This window comes from Microcaecilia unicolor, chromosome 8, assembly GCF_901765095.1.
Source record: "Microcaecilia unicolor chromosome 8, aMicUni1.1, whole genome shotgun sequence".
In the NCBI taxonomy this organism is placed as follows: Eukaryota; Metazoa; Chordata; class Amphibia; order Gymnophiona; family Siphonopidae; genus Microcaecilia; species Microcaecilia unicolor.
In genome coordinates, this window is record NC_044038.1 from 190532950 (window position 1) to 190554790 (window position 21841).

The following is a 21841-nucleotide window of genomic DNA, read 5'->3' on the forward strand; positions in this document are numbered from 1 at the left end:
TCACGTAGGCCAGAGACATAGACCTTCTACGAGACTTCAGCATAGTGGAAATCACTCCCTAACTGCACTCTCTCTCAAGAGCCAAGCCATAAGTGAGAATGGAGATGGGTCTGGACCATGAACCAACAGCCTGTTCATTTCCATGAAAGGAAATGGCAGTCCCATCGCCAGAGGAATCAGATCTCCATACCATGGGCACCGAAGCCAATTCGGAGCAATGAGAATCATTGGGCCTGAATGACCCGTCCTATCAGCAGCCAAGGGGGAAACATACACAAGAGACCCTACTGTGGCCATGGCTGAATCAACGCATCTATCCCTATTGCTAACGGCTCTCTTCTGCGACTGAAGAACTGGATTGCATTTGAATTGACCGCCATTGCCATCAAGTCCATCACTGAGTGTCCCCACATGCGCCGCTGAGAGTTCCAGAAGATGAACCTCTGCCCAGGCTACCAGGGTTGAGGCCTCCAATGCCACTTGGTTGCTCTTGGTACCACACCCCCAATGGTTCATATATGACACTGCCATGGCATTATCAGAAAGTACCCTGACCGACTAGCCCTCCAGGAGATCCTTAAAGGACTAGAAGTCGAAATAAATAGCCCGAGTCTCCAGTCTGTTAACGGATCACTGTCTCTCCTCCACTGTTCAGAGGCTCTGTGCAACCTAGCAATGGGCCCCCCAGCCCAATAGACTGTTATCCATGGTAACCACCATCCAATACAGGATTTCCAGACTTGTGCCCTGAACCAAGTGGTTGAAGTCCAGCAACCACTGCAGACTGCACCTTGCTGCCCCCCTCTCGGAGGCAGCCGCACATTTAGTTCCTGAAACTGAGGCAACCAATGCTAAAGAAGGGCATGCTGAAGAGGATGTATGTGTGCTCTGGTCCATTGTACTACTTCCAGCAAAGCTGCAATTGAGCCCAGTACCCTGTAAATAATCGCATACCCGTGGAGCTCTGCAAATTTATGAGAAATATCCTTCCCTATCTGTGTATCGGACTCCCAAATATTCGCGGCATTGCGTTGGAATAAAGTGACTCTTGGATGGGTCGATTACCAATCCCAAATGTTCCAACAATTGCACCACCCTGGTGGTGACCCGTTCACTCTCCTGAAGGAGCTTGGCCCAAATCAATCAATCATCCAGGTAGGGATGAAATAGGATGCCCTCCTTCTGCAGTGCCGCAGCCACCACCACCATCACACTTTGGAGAAGGTATGAGAAGCTGTAGCCAAACTGAAGGGGAGAGAGCAGAACTGAAAGTGTTGCCCTAAAACAGCAAAACATAGGAAACACTGGTAGCTCTGACAGATAAGAATATGAAGGTATGCCTCTGTGAGATCCAAGGCTATGAGAAACTCCCCACTCTGAACCGCCACTATGTTTGATCAAAGCGTCTCCATGTGGAAGTGAAGCACGTTAAGGCTCTGTTCACCCGCTTTAGATCCAAAACAGGATGAAAGGTACCTTCCTTTTTGGGAATCACGAAATAGATGGAATAAGTGCCAGAACCATGTTCCTGCTGAAGCACCGTAACTACACCCATAGCAACAGAAGTCTTTGCAAACTGCCCTTGATAGTTGCCATCTTCCAGCAGGCCCAACAAGGGGACTCTAAAAACCAATTGGGTAGAGGATGTTCGAACTCCAAGGCATAGCTGTCCCACATAATTTTGAGTACCCAACAGACCGTAGTAACCTGGGCCCACCTCTGATAAAAATGCCACAGCCTTGCTCCCAAAGCGAGCGGAGGAGGGCTCACAACACCTTCATTGTTAGAAGGACTGACCTGTGTTAAGGGAACTGGAGTCATATCCCCCCCCCCCCCCCCCACAACGGTGACATCCCCAAAAGGATTTCGTCTGGAAAAAATGACCACCCTGAGCTCCACCAGACCTGCCCAGCCTATAGAGCCATGCATCTCAAAGCCTACCTCACAACAACGAACCACGTCCCATTCCCTTGGGTCTATCCTCTGCTAACCACAGACACTTGGCTTCCCCTAAACCCTTAAGTAGCTTACCCAGCTCCTCACCAAATAGCATGAAGCCCTAAAAAAACAAGGAGCAGAGCTTAGACTGCCCTGTGAAAACGTTTTACAGATGAAGTTTTCATGATGTGGTATGGGAACGTAGATGAATTACATCAATTCATTGATTGGCTGAATTCTTGTCACCCTAACATAAAATTTACTAATTCATTTTCAAATACAGTAATACATTTTTTGGACATAGAGGTAACTGAGGAAGATAAAAAGTTTGTCACGACAGTGTTTAAGAAAAATACTTACAGAAACACTTTTCTTCAATACCAGAGCTGTTACCCGATTAGACTGAAAAATAGCCTGCCATTCTTCCAGTTTCTAAGATTTAGAAGAATCTGTGTAAGGGATGAAGATTTTAAGACATGTACCAAAGATTCATTGAAGACTTTGAGATCAAAGAGGTTATCCTAGTAGAGTGGTAAATTACCCTACGAAAGGGTGAAACACAATAGAGGACTTTTGTTAAAGGAGACACATCAGAATACTGAAATTTTTGAGAAGGTGAATACTTTTGTAGCTCAATTTTCAAGTAGAGGAGACAGACTGATTAACATTATCAAGAGAAATTGGGCTATAATGCAGTCTCATGAGGTATTCTTCCGAGACTAACAGCATGCTATGCTGCTGAGTAAACCCTCTTTCACAACCATTCTCTCTCAAGAGCCAAGCTGTAAGTGAAAATAAAGACAGGTCTGGCATGCTGGCCAGCCACTGCACAAACAGGTCCTTCCACCCCTGAAATCTCAGAGGTGTGCCTACCGCCAGGCGAATCAGATCTCTGTATCAAGGCCCGCAGGGCCAATCTGGCGCCACCAGGACTACCTACCCAACATTAAGCTCTAAAGAACTCATCCCGCCAATGGCCATGGGAAGGAACATGTACAGGCGCCCTTGAGATGGCTGAATGAAGACGTCGATGCCTTCCAACAACACCTCCCATCTCCAACTGAAAAACTGGAGAACTTGCACGTTTCTTGTTAATACCATGAGATCCATCACTGGTCACCCCCACTTGCGAACTACAGCCACGAAGGCCTTCTGACTCAGACTCCACTCTGCAGAATCCAACATGTTTCTGCTGAGAAAGTTGACCTCTATTTTGTCCATGCCTGTGACATGTACCGCTAAAAGGCCCAACAGGTGGATCTCTGCCCAGCAAAGAAGAATTGCAGCCTTCAATGCTACCTGGTTGCTCTTGGCACCTCCCTGTCGCATTATCAAAAACACTGTCACTGGTTTGTCCTTCAAGAGACTCTAAGCCACCAGCACGAGCCAAATCACCCGCATCTCCAAACACTGACCACTGCACTTCCAGGGTTGACCAGCACCACTGTGCCATATGACCCAGGCAATAGGGCCCCCAGGCCAACAGGCTTTTGTCTGTCCACTGCGGAATTTCCAATGCAAGTTGTCTGTCTTGAGCCACCACTAAAGATTCCACCTCGCCTCCCCTCAAAGGGGAAGGCGCACGTCCAGATCCTGGTGCTGGGTTGACCATTTGGACAAGAGTGCATGCTGGAGAGAAAGTATATGTGCTCTGGCCCACTGCACCACCTCCAGAGTGGCTGCCATCGAGCCCAACATCTGCAGGTAATCCTTGGCACTTGGAGCCTTCACAGCCAAAAGGAGATGAACCTGATTCTGAAGCTTGTCGATCCATCCCTGAGGAAGGTACACCCTGTCTAAGTGTTGAACCAGACCACAAGATACTCGCAAGCCTAGGTTGGAATGAGATGACATTTGTCCAGGTTCACTATCCAACCAAGATGTTCCAGTAAATGCACCACCCTGGCAGTTGCACTCCTGCTCTCCTGAAGAGACTTGGCAGAAATCAGCCAGTCGATGAGGTAGGAATGCAAGAGAATGCCTTCCTTGCGCAACACAGCTGTCACAACCATCACCTTGGAGAACGTCCTCGGTGCTGTGGCCAGACCAAAAGAAAGACAGTAGAGTTTCAACTTCGATGCCATATCAGCTACCCAGCCCCAGACGCAGAAAGACCTACTTGCTACCACTACTAACACCATGTTCTTTGCTGAAGCTCTCAAGAGATCATAAAAGGTGCCCACAAGGAGAGAAGCACCCAACTCAATTTTCATGACCTGTGTACCCCAGTTGGAGATGAGGAAGGGGTGTTGAGAATCTGTTTAGCCCACTGAAAGCAGGCCCAGGCTACCAGACCACCGCAGACACTTGCAGAGACAGAGCCAAGAACTCAAAACTGCACTTCAAGAACATCTCCATCTTGCGATCCTGAGGATCCTAAAGAAGCCACACCCCCATTCACTGGAATAGTAGTCTTCTTCGTTACCGCCGTGACCAACAAATCCAATGTAAAGGGCCTCACCGATTTTCTATTGACTTCAGGAATAGGGTAAAGCTTTGCCATGGCCCTGGCTACCGTGCACAGGGTATCTGGCATATTCCACTCTGAATGGACCATTTCTCTCAGGGTTTGATTCACAGGAAAGGTTTTGTGTGTGGGAGTGTTGACCTTTCTGGGAACTGCTTCCCAAGGGCACATCCTCCTCCTCAAAATTTAACACATAGAAACCTGCGCTATGAGTTCAGCCAATTCATCACGATGAAAAATGTGCACTACAGAAGGGTCTTTCCCGGGTGTCAAAAGATCCTCATTGGAATCCTGTGAGAGAAAACCATCATCTTCTTGTGCACTCAGAGCCCCTTATGACCCCTGAGAGAGCAGGTTCTCATAATCCAACATGTGGGCCACCTCAATAATGATGGTGGTTCCTGCCAAAATCTGAAACACCAGAGCACCAGCCCCTTCCTCCGAGCCCAACGGTACTGTCACACTACTCACAGGCTCCCAGCCTGCACTTTTGAGTGCTACCTCCGCTGCCACTTTAGGCTCTCCACACACCCAACACCGAGTCCAGGGGCTTACACACCCTTTTGGCCACATGACCAACACAGGCACAACTTTTCAGAAGACATGCCGCAGTCTGCAAAATTGTGAAGCCCCAACACATGCACTAGCCTCACCTGCAAGCCTAGTGATAAAGACTACCATAGACCATCTCACAGCCAGCCAATTAAAACTCCACACTCCCGCGGATGTCAACACCCCAGCCCTCAGAACTCCAGGCGGCTTTTTTTTTCTTTTTTGCTGCAATCAAGAGTGCTGCTGTTGAAGGCTGGGAAACATGGCACTCAAGGCTGCAGTGGGTTTCTCTGCCAGTTGAGACACAACAGACCTCACAGAAGAGACTGAGGGGGGGAGGAACCCGGCCGCCCGGGTTTAACAGTGGCCCCCGTGGACCAGCAACCCCAACACAGGAAGATCAGCTTAATAAAAAAAAAAAAAACTCAAGAAAGGCAAACAACTAAGACAATAAAATTCCAGGATCCCTTCCCAGGCCTACCTGACCATCCAGACAGCACAAGTTGTGCATTTACCACCGGATGGAGACTGCTTCACTAGGGACTGCATAGGATTATACTGTAACAAGTTTCAGTTTCTCAGGATCCAATGCACAAAACTTACCGGGACAGCAATATGGGTTTTTGACCGGTTCTAGCTGGTCTTGCGATCACAGTATTCAAAGAGATATGCCCAAAGGGGATCTGTAGGTTTTTTTCTGTCCGTGGTAGCAGACTACGTTAATGATATGCAAATGTATGAAAAGTAGCTGATTGTTATGCAAATATGCATTCCGTGGGATACACAGCTGTTTGCCAGCGATGCACAGAAGGGACCGCCTACCTTTAGCAAGAGGAATTTTACGGGAAATCTGGTGCAGCCGTTGTATAGCTTCTCAACAGAGCAGTCTGTTGAAGGCATCATGGAGGGTCAGAAGCTCAGCCAATAACTGGTTAAAAGCTGCCCACTCCTGGAATACAAGCCACCGTTGCTGTCATAGCTGTTACTGAAGCAGCTCTCCAGTGTCTCCAGCAGAGGCATTGACGGCCAGATGAAGGGTTTCCCTTTGTATCAATGACAACCAGGTGAGAACGGGAAGCAAAGAGAAGTGTTTTGGGCCATCCGGGTCTGATCAGTATAGTAATTAAAAATCGCAGTTGTTGTGAGGAAAAAAATGTAACTTTTGTCAGCAGCTGTTGTAGCTGACAGATCAGGAGCTGTCCTGGGCACACACATAGCAGTCACGCTTGCCAATTGATTGCTATGCGTGTGCCCTGGTGATTTCCCTACCGAGCTGCACAGTAAAAGTCTGTGCAGCTCATTTGCAAGCAATTTCTTTTGGGAATTGCTCGCTATTTCCACCACAGTAATTTTTACCACATCACCAGCTTGCAGAATGGGAACAACGCATTGCATGCTGGCACCTATCCTCTGCTCCAGACACCGGAGAGCTGCTGCAGTAACACCTATGACAGCGATAGTGACTTGTATGCCAGGAGCGGGCAGCTTTTAACCACAGTAATTTTTCCCGAGGTGGAAATAATGAGTTGTTACCGGTGAATTTTGTGCATTGGCCCCCTCAATCTCCACGTGCTGGTAGGCATGCATAACCTAGTTGTCAGCATCTGGACAGGAATGAAGGGCTGACAAGGAAGACTGAAGGTTTTACTGAAGGTCTGCCCTGGCCCTGAGGAGGGATATGAGACACAGTAGGAAGGAACGTAATACAGAAAAGAGAATTTTACAAGTTATTCCAATCTGATAGTATATTCATCATCAGGAAGCACAGGCACTGCAAGCAAATGGGAAGATGTTGAACCCAATTGAATATTTTCAAGCTCTTTTTTATGTCAGATGCACATGCAAGGAAATGCAGATGATAATTGCTTGTCCTACACTCATGGTGCAATCTATCCTTCTTGGTGCAAAGAGTCACTTACCGTTCCTTCTGTTTCTGGTAACTATATGGTCCCTTGTATCCCAGAGTCTACAGCAAAGAAGCAGAAAGAATGAATTATTGCAGTGGTTTGAAGACTTGCACACAAAGGGGCTAATTTCATAACAGAGCAGATATAGTATGCCTATTTTATAAAGGCAATAAAGGCAGCTAAATGTCTTTTTAAAATCAGGATCTAGCAGTGACCCCCAGTAGTGCACAAATTTTACAACTGACTGAAGATGTAAATACGATCAATAAACAAGCTGACCAGCAGTTCTGAAGCGCTGTATTGTTTATTAAAACAATAAACCAACATGGCCACATTTCACCCACAAGCTGAATCAGGGGTAAAAACTAATACAAAAACAAATAATTGAATTAAAATCACATAAATCATAAATAATACAACTTACAAAACACAAATAATAAAATAAACAATGCTAACATGTATAAAAGGTGTCTGCCGCAACATGCATAATTCATTGACTAGTGCAAATCAGTATAAAAACAATTCCAAATTAATGTGATCAATGAACTGATAAAATAAATATAGTGGACACAGTAGTGACTTAAAAATTAAGCAACAGTGACATTTAGGGCCCTGAAGCGCACGCTAAAATTAGTGCATTCTATATGCTAGAGACACCTATATATTCCTATGGCATCTCTAGCGTTAGTACGTGCTACTTGCGTGCCTATATTGCGGCTTAGTAAACAGGACCCAAATTGTCTTAATCCAAAAAATAATTGTTTGCCAAATATAGTGAATGATACATACCTGTAGCAGGTATTCTCCGAGGACAGCAGGCTGACTGTTCTCACTGATGGGTGACGCCCACGCCAGCCCTGAGGTCCGGAAATCTTCCTAGCAACAAAGCTTGCTACAGCCTTCGGTCACGCACACCCCGCGCATGCGCGGCCATCTTCCCGCCCAACTCGCGGGGACATCAGTTAGATCAAAGAACAAAATGAGAAGAAGATACAACTCCAAAGGGGAGGAGTGCGGGTTTGTGAGAACAATCAGCCTGCTGTCCTCGGAGAATACCTGCTACAGGTATGTATCATTTGCTTTCTCCGAGGACAAGCAGGCTGCTTGTTCTCACTGATGGGGTATCCCTAGGCCCCAGGCTCACTCAAAACAACAGAAAAGGTCAATTGGGCCTCGCAACGGCGAGGACATAACATAGATTGACCTAAAAAACATAACAACTAACTGAGAGTGCAGCCTGGAACAGAATAAAATGGGCCTAGGGGGGTGGAGTGGGATTCTAAACCCCAAACAGATTCTGCAGCACCGACTGCCCAAACCGACTGTCGCGTCGGCTATCCTGCTGAAGGCAGTAATGAGATGTGAATGTGTGGACTGAAGACCACGTCGCAGCCTTACAAATCTCTTCAATAGTGGCTGACTTCAAGTGGTCCACTGACGCTGCCATGGCTCTAACACTATGAGCCATGACATGACCCTCTAGAGTCAGCCCAGCCTGGGCATAAGCGAAGGAAATGCAATCTGCTAGCCAATTTGAAATGGTGCGTTTCCCGACAGAGACTCCCCTCCTATTGGGATCAAATGAAACAAACATTTGAGCGGACTGTCTGAATGGGCTTGTCCGCTCCAGATAGAAGGCCAATGCTCGTTTGCAGTCCAATGTGTGCAACTGACGTTCAGCAGGGCGGGTATGTGGACACGAAAGAATGTTGGCAAGACAATTGACTGGTTCAGATAGAACTCCGACACCACCTTCGGCAAGAACTTAGGGTGAGTGCGGAGGACTACTCTGTTGTGATGAAATTTTGTATAGGGAGTGTGGGCTACTAAGGCCTGAAGCTCACTGACTCTACGAGCTGAAGTAACAGCCACCAAGAAAATGACCTTCCAGGTCAAGTACTTCAGATGGCATGAATCCACTGGCTCAAAAGGAGACTTCATCAGCTGGGTGAGAACGACATTGAGATCCCATGACACTGGTGGAGGTTCGACAGGGGGCTTTGACAAAAGCAAACCTCTCATGAAGCGAACAACTAAAGGCTGTGCAGAGATAGGCTGACCTTCTACACGCTGATGGTAAGCACTGATTGCACTAAGGTGAACCCTTATGGAGTTGGTCTTGAGACCAGACTCTGAAAAGTGTAGAAGGTACTCAAGCAGGGTCTGTGTAGGACAACAGCGAGGATCTAGGGCCTTGCTATCACACCAGATGGGAAACCTCCTCCATTTGAAAGAATAACACCTCTTTGTGGAACCTTTCCTGGAAGCAAGCAAGACTCGAGAGACACCCTCAGAGAGACCCAAAGAGGCGAAGTCTACGCCCTCAACATCCAGGCCGTGAAAGCCAGAGACTGGCAGTTGGGATGCAGAAGCGCCCCTTCGTTCTGAGTTATGAGGGTCGGAAAACACTCCAATCTCCACGGTTCTTCTGAAGATAACTCCAGAAGAAGAGGAAATCAAACCTGACGCGGCCAGAAGGGAGCAATCAGAATCATGGTTCCTCTGTCTTGCTCGAGTTTCAGCAGAGTCTTCCCCACCAGAGGTATGGGAAGATACGCATACAGAAGACCTTCTCCCCAGTTGAGGAGAAATGCATCTGGCGCTAGTCTGTCGTGGGCCTGAAGTCTGGAACAGAACTGAGGGACCTTGTGATTGAGCTGAGTGGCAAAAAGATCCACCAAGGGGGTGCCCCACGCTTGAAAGATCTTGCGCACCACACGCGAGTTCAGCGACCACTCATGAGGTTGCATTATCTTGCTCAATCTGTCGGACAGACTGTTGTTTACGCCTGCCAGATACGTGGCTTGGAGAAACATGCCTCGGCGGCAGGCCCAAAGCCACATCTGGACGGCCTCCTGACACAGGGGACGAGATCCGGTGCCCCGCTGCTTGTTGACATAGTACATGGCAACCTGGTTGTCTGTCTGAATTTGGATAATTTGGTAGGATAGCCGATCACTGAAAGCCTTTAGAGCGTTCCAGATCGCTTGCAACTCCAGGAGATTGATCTGGTGTCACGCTTCTATCGGTACTTCTGGGTTAGTGAGCCCTTGGGCCACTGCCGAGGAGCAGCAGCGGCAGGAGAATCACCCAAACACAGGACAGGCAGAACAGACTTCCCGGCACCCCGGGTCGGAACTCTCAGACAAAGGCTGTCGCCGAGGCAGCTCAGGCTGGCACCAACTGGACCGGAAATAGCCCAAACTTCACCTGCACCTAACCACAGTTCCTCAGGGGTTGAGCCCCAGAGTGCAGGTGGTCGGCAGGACTTACAGGACAGGGCAGGAAAGCAGAACTGCAGGGACCAGCAGGATAAAGGAACCAGGAACCCAGCTGGAGCAGAGCAGGCAACCGGCAGCAGAGTAAGTCAGGAGACAAGCCGGGTCTGGGCAGGCAGCAGACGGCAGAGTAAGCCAGGAACCAAGCCGGGTCTGGGCAGGCAGCAGACAGTAGAGTAAGTCAGTAAACAAGCAGGGTCAAAACCTAAATCAGGAAAAACTCAGCAGCACTGCAAACGACTTCCACCAAAGGAAACTCCTCTGAGGACCTGTGTTGCAAGGCAACTAGGGACCTTCCCAGGTGGTTAATAAAGGCAGCCCACAAGGGAGTTCACCAGGTACAGGTACTGCTTAGTTCCAAAAAACTCCCAAAACAATCTGGAGGGCTGGAAGATCCGGACCGGACCAGCATATCTTCTGGAACATGGGAAACGGTAAACCATCAATTCGCAGCATTCCACGGGTCTAACCCCCGGGGACTGAGGTGACTGCGAGCCAGGAACCTGGACACAACCGTGACATCTGGAGACCTGATTCCTGGAGGGACCAAAGTCCTTGAGTGTGAAGCCCATCTACATGCACTCCCCACCCCAGGAGAGATGCGTCCGTCATCAGCACTTTTTGTGGCTGAGGAATTTGGAATGGGCGTCCCAAGGTCAAATTGGATCGAATGGTCCACCACCGAAGAGAATTGCGAAACCCAGTGGACAATTGGATCACATCCTCTAGATTCCCGACAGCTTGAAACCACTGGGAAGCTAGGGTCCACTGAGCTGATCTCATATGAAGACGTGTCATGGGAGTCACATGGACTGTGGAGGCCATGTGGCCGAGAAGTCTCAACATCTGCCGAGCTGTGATCTGCTGAGATGCTCTGACCTTGGAAATAAGAGACAAAAGACTGTCTGCTCTCGTCTCGGGAAGGTAGGCATGAGCCGTCGTTGAGTCCAGTAGAGCTCCTATGAATTCTAGTTTTTGAACTGGACAGAGATGGGACTTTGGGTAATTTAAAACAAACCGCAGTAGCTCCAGCAGTTGAATAGTCATCTGCATGGACTGTAGAGCTCCTGCCTCCGAGGTGCTCTTCACCAGCCAGCCGTCGAGGTAAGGGAATACATGCACCCTCAATCTGCGTAGTGACGCTGCGACCACCGCCAGGCATTTTGTAAAGACCCGGGGTGCTGAGGCCAGGCCAAAGGGCAGTACACAATACTGGAAATGCTGCGTTCCGAGACGAAATCAAAGATACTTCCTGTGAGCTGGACGTATCGTAATATGGGTATAAGCATCCTTTAAGTCCAGAGAGCATAGCCAATCGTTTTCCTGAATCATTTATTTATTTTATTTATTTATTTATTTGTTGCTTATATCCCACATTTTCCCACTCGTGCAGGCTCAATGTGGCTTACAGTAAATTAAATAAAAGTACAAACTTAAAGGTAATACAAGCATCTAACAGAGTGAACTAGATAGGGAAGGGGACAAGGATACATTAATCAACATTGCAAGTTGAGGGGTAAGTCTTAGCAAAGAGGAATGTCTTTAACAACTTCTTAAAAAGGCCGTGGTCTTCTTGAGTTTTGAGGTGATGAGGTAACATATTCCAGTGTTTGGGACTCCAGTAACGGAAGGACGAGGCAAAGAGTTTCTTGTACTTTACTCCCTTACAGTTCGGAAAGTGAAGATGGAGATAGGACCGAGCGGCAGGGTTGGCATTTCTAGGCGGAAGGTCAATCAAGGGGAGCATGTATTCCGGTGCAGTCCCATAGATGATTTTATGAGTTAGGGAGCAGATCTTAAAAGCAATTCGCTCATGTACAGGCAGCCAATGAAGTTTAAAGCGCAGGGGTTCGGCATGTTCAAAACGTCTTACTTTAAGGATGAGCCTCGCCGCAGTGTTCTGAGCCGTTTGGAACGTTTTCAATAAGGAAGCCTGACAACCCACGTAAATACCACTACAATAATCCAGGTGGGATAGGACCAGCCAGTGGACAAGGGTACGAAACAAGTCTCTTGGAAGGAGGTATCTGATGCGCCGAAGCCTCCACATTGCCTGGAACATTTTTTTGGTAACCAAGTGTACATGATCAGCCAGCTGGAGATGTGAGTCCAGGTGTATTCCTAAAAGTCTCATGCTATTGGCAATCGGGAGGGCCGAGCCCAGTACTGGAAGCATTGTGTCAGATACATGAGCGTACGTGGACGAGAGGATGAGACAGTGAGTTTTTTCCCTGTTGAGCCTGAATCGGAACACCTTGGCCCAGTGTTCTAAAGTGGTGAAACATGCATCTATGAGGTTGGCAACTTCTGATATTGAGGATTGAAAAGGGATGTAAACTGTAATATCATCCGCATAGATGAAAGGGTTGAGGTTTAGGTTTGCAAGTGCTGTGGCTAACGGCATCATCATAATATTGAACAGGGTAGGTGAAAGGGGCGAACCCTGAGGGACCCCACAGGAAGCATTCCACGGTTCTGAAGTGTGGGAGTTCGCCATGACCTGATAGGACCTTGAAGTCAAGAAACCCTTGAACCAATGCAAAACTGGCCCTCCTATACCGAAAGAATCCAGTAGATGGAGCAGGAGTTCATGATCCACCATATCAAAAGCACTAGACATGTCAAATTGTAGTAGAAGAATCTTCCGTCCAACTGATAGTTCTCGTCTAAAGTTTGATAAGAGAGTGACCAAGACTGTCTCCGTGCTGTAATGAACTCGAAATCCTGATTGCGAATGGTGGAGGATATCAAAATTAGTCAAAAATTCGTTGAGCTGAACATTGACCAGACTTTCCAACAGTTTGATAACTAGAGGAATCGAAGCCACTGGACGATAGTTGGAGATGACATCTGGCTTGATCTTTAAATTCTTTGGGATTGGGGTGAGAAGGATGTTTCCATGGCCTGGCGGGAAAAGACCTATGTTTAACATATAATTGAGGTAACGAGTCAATTCTTCAATGTAACATTTTGGTGCAACTTTTAAGAGGTGGGATGGACATACATCTAATCTACAGCTTTTATTTGTGAATTTACGTAAAGCCATAGTCACCTTTTCATGGGAATCATGGGAAGAAGAGTGCCCAGGGAAAGCATCCTGAGCCTGAACAGGCTGTCGGGCAGGTGGAGTGTACCTACACTGCCCCTGAAAAAACGTCTACCAGTTGAGGTAGATGCTGAAGGCGCCCGGTGGGAGAGATTGTCGAGGGCAGTAACGCGCTGGTCGAGCTGTTCTACAACCTGCTCGACTTTCTCGCTAAACATGTTATCCCCCGGCAAGGGACATCCGCCAGCCGCTGCTGAGTCCTACTCTCAGGTGCGTCAGCAGCGAAAGTGCCCAATCACAAAATAGCAGCGCTGCAGCGCCAGCCAACAACAACGGAATAAACAACAAAAAAAAAAACCCCGTAGGAGGGAGAGAAGGAGGGAGGGTGGGGGATTCGCAAAAACCGATCTATGCAAACCTAAACTTAGCTGAGAAGGAGAGTCAAAACAACACAGACATACCAAGTCACACGCATTCGCCTGCCCTCACAATCTTACACACCGAGCACCCATCCCTCTCCCCCATGGTCTGCCATCTCTCCCTCTATCTTCGGCTCTCTCCACTCCAGTATATCTCCCCCTCTCCTCCCATCTGCGCTCCGCCACCTCTCCGTTAATCTCAAACTTCACCTCTCCTACCTTCAAACTCATACGTGAGGTTACCCGCCGCCGTCCTCGCCGATTTCCTCCTCCGCCACCCCGCCCCCTCTGACGTCACTTCTCTCCCTCTGCCACGTTCCGCCCTGCCGGAAACAGGAACTTACGTTAGAAGAGGCAGGACTCTGGCCTAGGAGAAAGTTGCGTCGAGGAAAACGGGACGCTGGAGGAGGAAAGCTTCTGGTGATTTCAAAGAAACATAAATTGGAGTTTGACAGTCGGGGGTGGGGACTTTGCGAGTGAAGGACAGATACTGGATTGAGGCTACCAGTACACAAGCTTGGCTGTGAGAGAAAGGGAGAAATACCGGTCGTGGGCGTGTGAGTTGTTTGAGTTCCTGCTTCTTCCGGTTTGTCTCACGTTCATGCTTTGCCCTCAAGTCACTCACACCCACACACTCCCCTCCCACCCACCCCCCCTTAATACAAAAAAACACAAATGGAAAATGTAAATGTCTCTCTCTCAATAACACACACACATATCCCCCCAAACACCACCACAACATCATACACACTCTGCCATGCTGAATCAAGATCTCTGTCTTTCACTCACACCCACACACTACCCCCCCCCCCCCAATAAATACACAAGCTCTAACATGCAGAATCAGCATCTCTCACTCACACCCACACACACAACCAACACAAAGAAAATATTACACATAATACAACAATGTACATTAATCATTAGCATGACAACACATTTCTCCTAACAATCCCTTTCAAAACATTAATTGCAGGAAGCCAATACCTTGCTAGCGCCCATTTCATTGCTTTCAGAAACGGGCATTGTTTCCTAGTAAATAATAAGTTGGATGCATGAGTTGTTTTGTATTTTAGCCCTTTACAGTTTGGGTAATGTAGGTTTAGGTATGATCGTGCTGATCCGAGTCTGTTTCTAGTTGGTAGATCAATGAGGTCTGTCATGTATCCTGGGACTATGCCGTAGATGATTTTGTGGACTAAGGTGCAGATTTTGAAGATGATATGTTCTTTGATTGGGAGCCAGTGCAGCTTTTCTCGAAGGGGTTTAGCGCTGTCAAATCATGTTTTACCATATATCAGTTTGGCTGCTGTGTTTTGGGCGGTTTGGAGTTTTTTGGTAAGTTGTTCTTTGCATCCCGCATATATTCCGTTGCAGTAGTCTGCATGGCTTAGGAACATTGATTGTACTAGTTTGCGAAAGGTGTCCCTCGGGAAGAAAGGTTTTATTCGTTTGAGTTTCCACATTGAGTAGAACATTTTCTGTATTACCATTTTTACTTGGCTCTCGAGAGTGAGGTTGCGGTCGATAGTTACTCTGAGTATTTTTAGGCTATCTAAGATAGGGCGTGTGTGTCCTGGAGTGTTTAAGGTTGTGCGTTTGAAGTTATTATGTTGAGAAGAGAGGATAGGGCAGTGAGTTTTTTCAGTGTTTAGTTTCAGTTGGAATGAGTTTGCCCAGGCTGTCATTTATTTCTTTGGTTATTTCAGTCAGGTCGTGTCTGAAGGGAATGTAGATTGTGACGTCATCTGCTTAGATGAATGGGTTAAGGCCTTGTTTGGATAGGGACTTTGCCAGTGGGATCATCATCATGTTGAAGAATATTGGTGATAGGGTACCCCACAGGCTGCTTTCCACAGTGGTGGTATATTTGAATTTGATTTTACTTGGTATGTTCTAGTTGTTAGAAAGCCCTTGATCCAATTGTGTAAGTTTCCAACAATCCCGAACTGGTCGAGGAGTCTTAGTAGTATATTATGGTTTACCATGTCGAATGCGCTCGACATATCGAATTGAAGGAGTAGTATACTTTTACCTATAGCTATTTCCTGTTTCAATTTGGCCAGAAGAGGGACAGTTTCGGTACTATGGTGGGAGCGGAATCCTGATTGTGAGTCATGTAGTATTGAGTACTTGTCCAGGTATTCCTGTAAGCTGTTTGGTTACCAAACTCTCCAATAGTTTTACTACTAGAGGGATGGACACAATTGGTTCTATGGTTCTCTTTTTTTTTTTAGTGAAGAGGCAGGAACAAAGAGGGAAGCAAAGGAACAGCAGAAGCCTGTTCAGAGGGAATTTGAGGTGCAACAGGGACCCAGCAACTGCCTATGCTGCCAAAGGGGCTGGCATCAATCACTGCCTTTAGTTTATCTCTATCTCCGCCTGCTGGTAGGCAGACTTAACCCACTAGTTCCTGGATCCATCTGCTGCAAGTGACAAGGAAAAGCCTATGGAATGCACTACCAACCGACTTGAAAATGATTAACGAAATAACTAACTTTCGTAAATCACTGAAAACCTCTCTCTTCAACAAGGCCTACAATGGGAACCCATAGCTTACTATAACACTTCACCACGTCACCCTATTCTGATAGTCATCCTTCTATAACTTTGTTCAGCTCTTTTTTTCCTCATCCATGATCTTGTTGTAACACCAATTGTATCTGTCTCCTGGAATGGTGATGCCATAACAGGTTTCTGTAAATCACATTGAGCCTGCAAATAGGTGGGAAAATGTGGGATACAAATGCAATAAATAAATAAATAAAATAAAATATGCCTTGAGTAACTTCCTGAACTGAACTAACTCATAATCTTTCCTAACTCATCAGGAAGCCCATTCCACAATCTTGCACCCTCTATGTTGAAAAATTCTCTCCTTCCCTACCTCCTTTGCTCCTTCTTTGGCATCTTTCTCCTCCTCCCCCCCCCCCCCCCCCCCCCCCCCCCCCCCATCTATAGGATCTGTCTCCTATCGTCCCTCACCCCACGTCCCCACCCTATCTTCAGCATTTATCTCCCCCCACCCCCATCGCCAGCATTTGTCTCCTTCTTTCCCTTCTCCAGCCATGGTATCCAGCATTTCTGTCCCAGACTCCCCACATTACAGAAAGTTTGGAGTGGGAGCTGCTAAGCCTAGAGCATGTACAGATGCTCAAGATCCGGCATCAGGCTGGCCCCTTAATGCCTTTTTTATGCAGATTATAGAGCCGCTGATGAGGGAACGAAGTAAGCAAATAACAGGGTAAGGAGGCAGTGAAGATTTTTTTTTTTTGGGGGGGGGGGGGGGGCGAACACACCAATGGAACAATCAATAAGATTATCTAAAGACGGGATCCCCGAGGAAAGGAGGAGATGAGAGACCTGTGGGATGGAGAATCAGAAGCTTGGAAGGCTAAAAGATAGCATCTAATATTCCCAGGCTTCTGTAAAACGAGAGGCGTGAGGGGGGAGGAACGGCCTCTCGAGGTCCCTGTTATACTTATGTATGACAGAGTATACGATTGGAGATAAGCCATGAGAGGCTCAGTAATGGGGGGAGAGGTCCGGAGCGCAAATCATAGTATGGGTAGCAAACCCAGAAACCAAGGGGGACAGGGGAAGAGGCCCAAAGCCCTGGGATCTTTTCGCCCCTCACCTTACTCTTAGACATGGCGGCACCTGCGTAGCTCCATCACCATGGCAACGGTAGTCAACAGCATAAAGATAATCAAGCCTCTTTGAGCGGTACTCGCGCGCATTCTGATGACTAAGCGGTCTAGACTCTAGGTTAATGATGACTCCATCAGTGAAGGCGGCAAAGCCTTGCGTAGGACATTTGTAGTTCGCCTGTAACCTAGGCGATTTATAATAAAAACACATATAATATCTAAAACATATCAGTAATGGATCAACACCTCTCTAGGCTTGTTTAAACCACTCCTACCATATCAAGCGATAGTGTGCCCTATCTGTGGCGAATACTTCGCGAAATGGTCCGGACCGGCCAGTGCAGTCTGCCCAGTAAGATAGTATTATTGCAACTACCAGTCTTTAATGGTCAACCCCTCCACCCATGCCGACATGCCAGGGGTGGGCCGTCACAGAGAGTTTTCAGATGCTGTGTCCGGGTGAATAAATATAGAAAGGCCTAACTACATTTTTTTAAAAACGCAGCATGAAATGGTATTTACTGTTCTTCGATAATGGGTAGGTAATATGGATAAATTCTCTGAGGTGAAAATTCTTTGCTTAGTGGCTAAAAACAATGCACATAGCTTCCACAACAGGTGCAGTTTTAGATGCAGGGAAAAAGGAACAGGGCAACGGGAGGTAAAGTAAGCAGGAGAGTGTAGATGCATCAACCATACGTAAAAAAATTACAAACGTTAAAGTCCGAACCGAATTTAAAAAAACGAACAATGGTAAAAAAAAACAAGTTGCACAAGTTTGGTGCGGATTTAAAAAGTACAATGTATCAATGATTCGTAATTCTGTTCGGTAATCGGCCCTTAAATCATGAGCAGAGCAGCCAAGCGTTATGCTGGCAGCTCTGCGCATGCCAGAACCGTCAGAACAACAAAACCCCCACAAACACGTGGCTCCCCGCTGCATCACTGAAAAAATAAACATACCTTAAAAAAGTATCGGGAGGGGGCAAAGGCGCTAGTCAGAAGCGTCCTGTATGGCCGGCCTTGCCCCCCCCCCCCCCAGATCGCCGCTGTTCCCCGCTTTTGCCCGTCAGTAAATTAAAAACTGAAAATAAAAAGCTAAACTTTAGCAGCGCCGGGCCCCCCTCCCTTCCTGTGTTGATCTTCTTTTCCCAACACTGCTCCGCCTCCCGCCATCCTCCGCCCCTTGCTCCGCCCCCCCCGAGTTCGTTGCCGCCGTTCTCCCCCTCCAAAGGACCCCCCTCCGCCTTACCGGCCATGCAGCGCCTCTCACCTTTGTGTGAAGGCGCTGCATGAGATGAAACAACGGATCGTCGCTCCCTTCTGCCTCCACTGACGTCTCTCTCCTTCCTGTGCACGCCCTCCTCTGACGTAGGAAACTTACGTCAGAGGAGGGCGTGCACATGAGGAAGAAGGAGAGAGACGTCGGTGGAGGCAGAAGGGAGCGACGATCCGTTTCATCTCGTGCAGCGCCTTCACACAAAGGTGAGAGGCGCTGCACGGCCGGTAAGGCGGAGGGGGGTCCTTTGGAGGGGGGAACGACGGTGACGAACTCGGGGGGGCGGAGCAAGGGGCGGAGGATGGCGGGAGGCGGAGCAGTGTTGGGAAAAGAAGAAGATCAACACAGGAAGGGAGGGGGGCCCGGCGCTGCTAAAGTTTAGCTTTTTATTTAGTGAAGGGCGGAAGCGGGGAACAGCAGCGATCGGGGGGGGGGCAAGGCCGTCCATACAGGACGCTTCTGACGAGCGCCTTTGCCCCCTCCCGATCCTTTTTTAAGGTATGTTTATTTTTTTAGTAATGCAGGGGAAAGCGGGGAGCCAGTGTTTGTGGTGTTTTTATTTTTTTTTCTCACTTTTCATGTTTAAACATGCCAGCTTTGATTTTTCTGGTACAGGGGGCAGCGGGGAGATGACAGCTCAGGCTTTTACGACTGCTCTGACCACACATTAAATATGCTGCGGAAAATGATTCGGTGTAATCGTCGGTATTGTTAGTGCATCTCGAATCGCCCATATTACAACGGTAGTTACTCCGTTTTCGTTAGCTGCTTGCTAAGTTGGAAAAAGGCCTTTAATGCATGCAACGGTTGGGAATTTCGTTCGTTAAAGGGTTGTTAGAGGGTCGTTAAGGTTTAGTGCATCTAGCCCCTAATGAGGATTAACACACACCTAATGAGTGAGATGGCATCACTGCCCCCTACCTTGGCTAATGTTGCTTGCTAGCATAGGAACCAGCTTTGTGGGTGAAGTGAACATAGTAGATTATGGCACATAAAGACCTGCATGGTCCATCCAGTCAGCCCAGAAAGAAAGCACAATGGGCCCCAAGAATTGGAGCGGAGAAAAGGCTTTATTAAAGAACCCAACGTGAGCCGTGGTTCTGCAATGTGTCTTTGTCAGGGGTCATCAGCTAGCTTTTTTCTTCAACACCAAAATGTGTTGCTTAACTCAATCACCATGTGTAAATAAAGTGATCCAGTATATGTACAAACAGGTGCTGGAAACTCATTTAGCTCTCTTGTTTGATAAGAAACGCAGTATTCTGAAACGTCCTGCAGTTCTTGGGGCCAAGTGTGCTTTTCTTGCTGTGCTTCATTCATTCACTTCATTCCCTCTGTCCTATTGCTTCCATCCAGTCTGATTGAGGAAGTCCTCATCATCAGTAAAGAGCCTAGGTTCTTTCATAACTCTTAGTCCCCTCGGGATCTTTTTATTTCTACAATATTCCATATCATCATGCTGATCAATCCATAGACTGGTGGGTTGTGTCCATCTACCAGCAGGTGGAGATAGAGAGCAATCCTTTTGCCTCCCTATATGTGGTCATGTGCTGCCGGAAACACCTCAGTATGTTCTCTATCTCAGCAGGTGGTGGTCACACACAGCAGCAGCTCTGGCTAGGTCTCCAAGCCTAATTTTTAGGTTTTGTTGAGTACCTGGGGTTGAGGGCTCTTCTTGAGCAAGTGCAAACCTGGTGGCGCCAGGTCCCTCCTTTTCTCCCCCCTCCCGCTGGCTCCGTTAAAAAAAAAAAAAATTTTGGATGTCCTTAAGGGCGTTTATTTCAACGTTTATTTAAACGTTTATTGCAGCTACTCACTGGGACACCAGTTCGTTACAGCTCGGAGCGAGAAGCAGGTAATTTTTACCTTTTTATAGCGGGCAGGGGGTTCCCCGATCGATCTCCACGTGGCCTATGGCGTCGGAGGGCGAGGGCGCGAAGAATCGCTCCCCGGACCACGTGTGCGCTTCTAGCGGGGATGCGGGGGTCTTAAAGTCTGATTCGCCCTTGTTGGGTGTCAGTTTGGAGGCCGGTCAGTGTCCTGGGTCTTCCTCCGGTGCGGCGGTTTTTCCCGCCATAAACGCCCATCCCCCGCTGCTCGCCTCCGCCATCTTGGCTGGCCACTCTGCTCGGACGGCTTCTTCTTGGGCCGCCCTTGAGCTGGGAGACGTTAATGCCATGGCCGCCCTTGATTTGGACGACGGCAAAAAAGCAGCTAAAGTTAAGCGCCGTTCTTCCCGCGCGGCTCCTTCGCGGAGTGTCGCGCCGGACGCCATCTTGGATGCGCAGCATGTTTCTCCCCCGCTCTCACGAGCGCCGGTTGAGGGTGCGTCTAGGGCTATGGCCCAGGCTGCTGAAGTGCACAGTCTGGGGGGTTTCTCCCCCGAGTTTATTTTGCTGCTGCATCAGGCCTTCCTTATGCAAAACGCTGCCCCTTCTCCCTTGTCCGATAAAGGGGTTGAGGTCCCCGGAAGTAAACGCCCTCGGGTGGATTCCCAGGCCTTAGAGGACTCTGTCTCCTCTGATGTAGATGAGGGCAGCGTATCTGAGTTCTCCCAACGGTCCTTTGGGGATTCCTTAGAGGAGACGGATTCCCGCTCGGATGGAGCGGATGACCCCTCTGCAGCGCGGATCTTTCGCTCAGAGGATTTGCCCAACCTGTTAGTGCAGGCCATGAGCATTTTGAAGATTTCCTCTCCAGAGGACGTCTCTCCCTCAACCCCTGTTGGCTCCGCCATTATGCTGGGGACGAAGCGCCCGCCTAGAACCTTCCACGTGCATGATGCCATGCACACCTTAATTTCGGCTCAATGGGATGTCCCGGAAGCGAGCCTCAAAGTGGCTAGGGCTATGTCCCGCCTCTATCCTTTGCCTGAAAGTGAACGGGAGGCCTTTCTTTGGCCTACCGTGGATTCTTTAATCACTGCGGTGACTAAGAAAACGGCGTTGCCGGTGGAAGGTGGCACGGCCCTAAAGGACACCCAAGACAGAAGATTGGAGGCGGCCTTAAGGTCGTCCTTCGAGGCGGCTGCCTTAAGTTTGCAGGCCTCAGTTTGCGGCTCCTATGTGGCCAGGGCGTGCCTGACGATTGTGCAGCGGGCTTCCCCCTCGGATCCTTCCTTGAGGGCTGATTGGCCGGCCCTGGAATCGGGCTTGGCTTATTTGGCAGACTTACTGTATGATGTCTTGAGAGCCTCGGCTAAAGGTATGGCTCAGACAGTCTCTGCGCGGCGGTGGCTTTGGCTGAAACATTGGTCTGCTGACCACGCCTCTAAGTCTCGCCTGGCTAAGTTGCCTTTTAAAGGC

The 21841-nt window shown here is 48.3% G+C and overlaps 1 protein-coding gene across 3 annotated transcripts in view; it reads right to left on the reverse strand.

Annotated features, from left to right (window-relative positions):
* Positions 1-17315, reverse strand: part of TTLL9 (tubulin tyrosine ligase like 9) — a 390690-nt gene extending 373375 nt beyond the window's left edge. For all 3 annotated transcript variants that reach the window (XM_030211201.1, XM_030211200.1, XM_030211199.1), the window contains exons 1-2: positions 17245-17315; positions 6877-6923 (exon numbers count right to left, since the gene is read on the reverse strand). In XM_030211201.1, the coding sequence (XP_030067061.1) occupies positions 6877-6923; positions 17245-17259 (62 nt within the window). In that variant the 5' untranslated portion in view covers positions 17260-17315. The remainder of the gene's footprint in view (positions 1-6876; positions 6924-17244) is intronic.
* Positions 17316-21841: the final 4526 nt, after the last annotated feature.